The 8,346-nt window shown below is 42.8% G+C and overlaps 1 protein-coding gene across 1 annotated transcript in view; it reads left to right on the forward strand.

Moving 5' to 3' along the window:
* Positions 1-443: 443 nt before the first annotated feature.
* Positions 444-8,346, forward strand: part of LOC144894281 (uncharacterized) — a 9,665-nt gene continuing 1,762 nt past the window's right edge. The window contains exons 1-4 of the mRNA XM_078786700.1: positions 444-885; positions 959-1,124; positions 1,221-1,347; positions 7,298-8,346. The exon at positions 7,298-8,346 is cut by the window's right edge and continues 1,762 nt beyond it. Coding sequence (XP_078642826.1) covers positions 444-885; positions 959-1,124; positions 1,221-1,347; positions 7,298-7,462 — 900 coding nt within the window. The 3' untranslated portion in view covers positions 7,463-8,346. The remainder of the gene's footprint in view (positions 886-958; positions 1,125-1,220; positions 1,348-7,297) is intronic.

Raw genomic sequence — 8,346 nt, forward strand, 5'->3', positions numbered from 1 at the left:
TCATTTTGTCACTTGATCTTGTACCTCATCATCTGAAGGTGTGCACTGAGGTGCTTTTTGTGAAGCATGTTTATGTCCCGCTATTAAATCGGAATCGTGTACTAATGTAACTCGGAGGCAACTCCTTATATTCTTGAGAAGTTGACCGATATTAAATAAAAATACAAACATTCTTGGACATTGGCACAATTAATTTAGGCCTAAAGTTAGCACAGACAGGTTCAGATTAATTTTATCGGCAATTTGAAATAATTTTGCATCCGTACGCTCACCTTCTCTTGCCTTAATGTAATCGGTTCATTAACCTTCACTGGATTTCAAGATGCTCTGAAAGTTAATAGATATTTATATCCCCAATAACTTCTGGTGGGACAAGAGGCTGAAAAATCTCCTCTGGAACATGGTGTGCTGTACTTTGATGATGAGTATTGGAATTATATGAAATGTTACATCCTTCCGTCTCTGCTCCACCTCTAACCTGGCTCCTTCTCCAGCAACCAATGAATGTACAAGCTATGATGCAGCAAAGACGTGAGATGCTCAGACGGAAGCAACATCCACAGCACAACATGCCAATGAAGCAAACACTGGCATGTGGTGTACCACCCGGTCCTGTGGTTCCCTCCAGCTTCCTGCTGTCTTCTTCAGATTCCTCAACACAGCTGTACATGCATCGGATTCCTAGTACAGCCACGCCAGGAGCTCCGCAACCACAACTAGTCACTCAGTTTAGCCCCATAAGTCCCAATGTGATCGTCCAACAAGGAAATTCCGGCATGATACAGCAGCAGGCTGCTCTAGTGGAGATGGGACCTGCTACCCGTTCGTATGAGCACGTTCGGAGCAATCCTCTGGAGCAAAACAACCTCCAGTTTCACACCACAGGTGCGCATCTCTCTCATATTCAAAGTAAATGCTTATTCATCTACTCGTAAATGAGAATTTTAACCTCTTGCAGATATGACCCATCAATCGGATCCAGTGTATGGAGGCCAAGGTCATCTTGCTTCACTTGGGATGAGACACTTGAGGAGGTCTGCACTAATTGACTTCCGTCCGATCTCACCCGATCTTGGTTGGCGGCCCATTCCTGATTCAGCAGATACACCCAATGCACAAAATCGGTGAGATGAGTAAGGCATGCAAGTTTGACCTGGACTTGTGACATATTCTGTGAGAACGTTACTGAGGTTACCTTTGCCTTTTTTTCTTCATTCCAGGGGTTGTGTTTCTCGGCCCCAGCACATGGTTACTCCTGGCATATACGTATGTCCCACCTCTGTCTCACGGCCCTCTGAATGCATCGAACCTCCGGGAATGCAAGTGGGCAGAACGGGAACAGAGCAGGTACACATGCAGTGGAAAGTCCATCATCATATGGTTCAGCATGGCCTTATTTAGAAAAACATTAGCACCCAGGGTTATTTAAAGGGACATCGATGTTAAGTTAGTTAACAGTGAAAATGGGTTGGTACATTGAGTTCATTGGCGTATGGATATGGCACAAGTGCCATTAACCATGTTAGCTCTTCTTGTATCTAACTGTTGTGTATGTCTTTTTGATAAAATAGCAGAACAAGTACAGATACATTCAAAGTACACCTCCCCCATGCCAAATAAATAAATAACATATCCTCCAATGAATGGCATTGCTGTGGCAGCACCGTTCAGCACAGAGACAGTATTGGGAGGGAGTGGTGTTCAATAATCCATTGATTAATTGCGTAATTAAAATAAATAAATAATAATCGTAAAGTAATTAATTTATTCATCAGTAGGCTAATGGCATACCTAAACCACCAGTGTTTAATCCGAAGCTGTAGCTTTTTGAAAATTAATTAAATGATTATTTAATCAAAATAAATAAATAAATAATCGATTAATTAATGAATCAATAAATAATTAATTTATTGATCAGTTGGCTAATGGCATACCTAAACCACCAGTGTTTAATCCGAAGCTGTAGCTTTTTGAAAATTAATTAAATAATTATTTAATCAAAATAAATAAATAAATAATCGATTAATTAATGGATCAATAAATAATTAATTTCTTGATCAGTTGGCTAATGGCATACCTAAACCACCAGTTTAATCCGAAGCTGTAGCTTTTTGAAAATTAATTAAATAATTATTTAATCAAAATAAATAAATAAATAATCGATTAATTAATGAATCAATAAATAATTAATTGATTAATTGATTAATTAATATATCAAAAATATCCTTTATAGCCAAATTGGTCACTGTCGGGTCCAAATATCAGCTGCCTAGCTCAAAAGGTACCTGAGATATTGTCCAGAATGAATGAATGAATGAATGATCGTTTTAAGGCCATTTTTCCCCGCTACAGCGGGGGTTAGCCTTGCGGGCCCCATGACAATCATGGTTCCCTGTTTGAGGCAATGTTTTTATGGCCGGATGCCCTTCCTGACGCCAACGCATTTCCTGACGCCATTGTCCAGATGAGGAAGAAATTAAATAAGTGATTAATAATGAAAATAAATAAATAGTAATCGTAAAATAATTAATTTATTAATCATGTAGTTAATCGAATACATAAACCACCACCATTTCATCTGAATCTGTAACCTTTTGAAAATTAATGAAGTAAATAATTGAATGCTGAAATATTTAATATATTGATTGATTCATCAATAAAACAAAAATACCCTTTACAGCCAAATCACTTGGTCATTGACTTGTCCAAATATCAGCTTTCCAGCTCAAAAGGTGCCTGATATATTGCCCAGATGATAAAGAAAATAAATAAGTACTGAATTAATCGATAATATAATTATTAAGTAATTAATCAATTAATTGATTAATCAAAAAATGAACTAGAATTTCACTCGGTATAGTTGATACCTCCGCCAGGCTGAACAGTTTGTTTTGTATCCCACTGATAGGCCGAATCTGGATTCCGACCTGAACCAAAATCTAACGGCTTGTTCTTGTCACCTAACCAACTCGTCCATGACTTTTTTAAATATCATGTTATATATCGCTTTTCACCCGATCTCTCAGTGGTGATGAATGACTTAAGAATTAAATAATTCTCGTATCCGAATCCATATTCAGATCTTCACCAAAATCGAATCGATTAGTCCTTGTCATAGACACAACATGTGCACCAAGTTTCGTCCAAAATCCATCCACAACTTTTTGAGATATCCTGCTATATGTCGGTTTCAGCCATATCACTCAATGGTGAAGAATCACTAAAAAGTTCTACTAGCCGGATCCGAATCCCGATCTTCACCAAAATCAAATAATTTCGTCCTTGCCACATACAATACCTCTCTGCCAAATTTCATCTGAATCCATCCACAACTATCTTCCACAACTTGAGATATCTTGTTCACAAACAGACAAACAAGGAGACATCATGCAGAGCACGATACTTGCAAAATCAACTACCCACCCCCCCCCCCCTCCTTCACCCCCCAAAAAAGGTTGCCATTGATCCATCAAATTGTCCATTTCATCAAGATTAAAATTGACGATCTTGATCAAAGCTCGGGTCAATAGGATGATGAAAAGTGACGATTTTTCAGATGAAAATTTATGATTTTGGAAGGTTGACATTGAGTTGACCTTTAACCTTTTGACCTGAAAATAGTTGGTTTCCCAATTCAGTGAAGCACTTTGCAAATGCTATTAAATTTTCAAGTCAATCGGATTAAAATTGACGAGTAAAATTGATGATTTTGGAAGTTTGATCTTTTGGAAGTTTTTTTATTTTTATTTTTGTATACAGAATTGAGGCTCGTGTAAGAGCTAACACATAAAACATACAATGAAGGGAGCTGGAGACAAGAGGGGGAGAGAGGGGGAAGCACCAAGCACAACAACAGTAGAGAACAGGGACGTCGGGAGAACTGTGGAAGGGGTAAGGCTGGGGGAGGAGGGAGAGGTACATGTTATAAATCAAATGAACACTACTGGGAATTTCAGGAAAGAAGTCGGTATTGCAAAAAAGTGGATCTGGGGTGTTTTAACGGGGGTAGAAAAGATCAAGGTTTTGGATGGGGGAAGATGAGAGATGGTGGTGAACAGCTGTTTTGAAGACCTGGAGGGAAGAGTGGGATTGAAGGGAGTGTGGGAGTTTGTTCCAGAGGTGGGAGAAAAGAGGAATGAAAGAGTGAAGGTGAGCAGAGAGCCTAGATTTTGGCTGTTTCACCAGAAGAGGGTTGTTGGCAGATCTTGTGTGACCTGTAGGTATATTTGGGGGACAAAGCACAGAGAGAGCTGGGGGAGCAAGGCCGGAGAGGAGTCGGTTCCGAGCTTTGTGAAAGGAACGGAGATTACCTTCAGTTGGATTTGCTTTCCATGAGGTGAAGGCAAGTTGCTTCATGGCAACTGCCTCACCACAAGCTTCAGTGTACCATGGACGGGAGGAAGGGTATGACAACTGAAGACAAGATGGGATAAATCTGTGCATAAGAGAGAGCAGTTTACTTTGGAAGAATTCCCAGGAAGAGTTGATGTCAGAGGCAGTAGAGATGGGAGACCAGTCCAGACGATTGATGGCTGCTAGAAGACAATGCCAGTCAGCCTGAGTGAAATGCCAGACTTGTCGACGCTGAGGAGGCTCTCTGAGAATGGTCAGAGAGATGTCCACTTTGACAAGCACATGATCAGAAGGACCGATTGGAGCAGAAGAAGAGCAGCAGACATTTGCAGGGAAGTTTGTCATAACCAAGTCTAGAAGAGAAGATACTCCATTGACTGAGATCTGGGTTGGGAAATTGACAGATTGTGTCAGTCCCAATGAGTCGCAGAAGTCCTTTGCTGAGATGCCATGGCTGGTGAGAGAGGTACCCACACCCAGCCAGCTGGCATGATGACAGTTGAAGTCACCACATATGAGGAAGAGAGAGTTGGGATGAGTGGATAGAAGTTGGTCCATGTTGTCAGACAGCGAAATGTAAATGGAGTCATCATTGTTTGGCACACGGTACAACACACATATGAACAAAAGGTGGGAGCGGAGAGGAAGCCGTAGCCAAAGGTATTCCTGGGGGTGAGGTGGAGAGAGGACAGTGCAAGGAGAGTGAGGAACAGAATTTTTGATAAAGATAGCAACCCCACCACCAGGACGAGGCTCAGGTCTATCATACCGGAAGAGGGAGTAACCAGGAAGAGATATTAAGGAATCAGAGACATCTTGAAGGAGGAAAGTTTCTGTTGAGCAGATTACGTCTGGTTTGTCAGAAGCAACCAGTATGGAGAGACCAATCAGGTTTGAGCGAAGGCCCCAGATGTTTGAGGTCCATACCGTTAATGAAGAGGGAGGGGGAGCATCTGGTGCAGGACAGGGGAGGGGTAGGGTAAGATGAGGATTGCTAGGGGGAGGTAGGGAGAGCTGTTGATAGTATTGCAGAAGAGTTTGGAGAAAGGGAAGGATGAGGAGGACAAAAGATTTGATGGTGATGGGAAGGGGCACAGTGAGGTGTTGTTTGAGGGGAGGGGGGGGGGGCAGAGCAAAGTCGAAGGTTGTAGGAGGTGGATTTATGTGATGGAAGGGAGAGGAAGTGGGGAGGAGGCAGCTTTGAGGAGGAGGGGGGAGAACTGGAGAAAGATAGTAGGGGGGAGATTAGAAGGGGAGGGGTGGGGGATGAGTTTTGAAGGGGAGGGGCGAGTGGGGAGATTTAGAGGGGAGGGGTGAGGGGGGAGTTTAGGAGGGGAGGTGCGAGGGGGGAGTTTAGGAGGGGAGGGGTGAGGGGGGATTTTAGAAAGTGGACGATTGATGAAAAACGAACATTTATTACAAACTGGGTTTGTTGTGATGTTTAAGTCAGAGATCCGTTTGAAAATGATAGAGGGGTGGAATGAAGGTTTGGAGAGTTTCGAGAATTTCGAAAGGAAGAACTGCAAGAGATTGAATTTTTTTTTGAAATGGAATGATTTCATGAGGAATTTGAAAAAAGCCTTTTTTCAAAAAAAACCTTATGTGATTTCCATGAGGTCAGAGGTCATGTCAGGTAAAAATGTGATACTGATGTAATAATGTGGGCAGAGGCATGTGTATCATGATGTAATAATGTGGGCAGAGGCATGTGTATCATGATGTAATAATGTGGGCAGAGGCATGTGTATCATGATGTTTTCGTCGAGGTTATGACGTCGAAGAGTGTCGTTCTAGTTTTATTAGCTCACCTGGAACATAGTACCTGGAAGCTTATGGGATGGTGCGTCGTCCCTCCGTCAGTCCGTAAACACTTGCAACTTCTTCAAAATGCTGATCGGATTGTGGCTGGCATTAAAATGCACGGCACGCAAATGTGCACGAAAAATGGCACGAAAATGATACTTGGTATGTCATGGCATTAAAACTCAAATTTGTTCATGGCATTAAAAAAAATCGGGAGCTAAGGGAATCTACCGGGGGTCAACGTGGGTCCACGTTTCACCCCTGGAAATAGGTATTTTCTTCCATTTCAAATTTCGATGAAACTTGACCACGACCTTCATCACCCGTAATGCACCAAAGTCTGTTCACGGCATTAAAAAATTTCTGGGTTTAAGGTGGTGTGCGTGGGGCTCGACTACCGAAAATAGGTATTTGCTCCTCCAAAACTACACACAGTTTTGATGAAGCTTGATCACAACCGTCGTCAGCCGTGGATGTAGCAATGTTTGTTCATGGCATTGAGAAATTCGGCGTCTACGGGAAGGGGACGTTTGGGGGCAAGGGAGGAGAAGGAGGTGAAGGGTGGGTGGGGGGGGGGGGGTTGCCCCCCAGAAAAGGTTTTGTTTTTTTAAACTAAAGTCTTGTGATTACATTTGTATGATTCTACATGCTGCGCTGTCTCCTAGCAACCATTACAATTGGTTTAAGATGCCGTGATACTTTTTAAAATACCTTTAATCGGTGTAGTATACTGCTTTATTATACCAGGCCCCTATTTTTATAAATGCCCCTATTTTTTCCATATTAGACACACAGATATTACACACACACACACACACACACACACACACACACACACACACACAAAGGTGGATACTTTGAGACCTGCTTGGTCTGAGTTCCATCTCCTGAAACCCACGCACGTGTGGAGATAGCAGCCAACAACAAATTACATACACACACACACACACACACTCACACACACACACACACACACACACACGCAAACACACACATACACACACACACGCAAACACACACATACACACACACAGCCAGCAGGGGTGACGCATTCAATTGTCTTCTGTTTAATAATACAAAAATGTTTGCAGTAGGTTGAACCTCACCGGTTTTGCTGCATCCCGTGCAAAATCCAATGCAGCAGGTTCAGGTGTATGCCGACGTGCAGTGCACGGTGAACGTGCTGGGGAACGATTCGTACCTCTGCCAACCAGCAGGGGGGTCGGCGTGTGCGACCCAGTCGGTCATGTCTGCGCCCGGCCACGTACAAGGATCGAGCCTTCTCCAGCAGCTGTTGACAGAGTGAGCGTGAAGTGTCATCACCTCCTGCCTGCCTCTCCCCTCTCCCCTCTCCCATGCTCGATGCACTTTCATCAGGATCCTAATATTTATTTTTCACAGCCCAGAGTGTGCAACCTGACTCCTTATACATGAGAGTTGGCAGTCCAGCCTCAGGTGGCATCTGGCCCATTGCAGTGACTAGGTAATCTTAGAGGGCGTATTGCATGTGACATGCTCACACTTGAACTGGCACATGTGCCAATTTTTTAGGTTTTTTTTTTTTTTTTACCCTAATATAATGTATCGGCTTTTTGAAGACAACTTTTGTCCTTGCACGAAGACAACGTGGCGCCATGTTGGGAATTCGTCACGAGGCAATTTGCCGGCACATTTATTCTCCGCTGGAGGGTATATTCACCTGAAGTGTGACCTGGATGATGTACGGCCATGAGGAACATAGTTTTCCGGTGGGAATACAGACGGTCCTTGCAAACAGCAGTACAACAGAACCCGGAATTGAGTGCTGTTTAATGTACACTCTTGATGAGGTCAGTGCATTGCTATATGCCTCTTCTGCAGCTGTACGAATGTAGTTGGTTTGTGGTACAGAGAACCTAAGATAATACCTTTGTTAGTCGTCATGGAGGCCTTTAATCCCAACCAGCAGTTTAATTGGTGTATTGTACCTGTACGTAGTAGGTTATGGTTTGAAATTACAAGTGTGTGTTAGAAAGCAATTCATTGTGATGAGGGCGACCAGATGTTGTCTTCTCAGAGATCTCCCAAGCTGTTTCGATTATTGCATCACATCCGGTCTGAGCAGCGGTTCACCACAAATGTCATTCTTCCTTTGCCACAGCAATAATGAACCTACCTGAACATCACTTCACACTCACCATCATATATGAC

The sequence above is a fragment of the Myxine glutinosa genome, chromosome 11 (assembly GCF_964187855.1).
Source record: "Myxine glutinosa chromosome 11, kmMyxGlut1.1, whole genome shotgun sequence".
Taxonomy (NCBI): Eukaryota; Metazoa; Chordata; class Myxini; order Myxiniformes; family Myxinidae; genus Myxine; species Myxine glutinosa.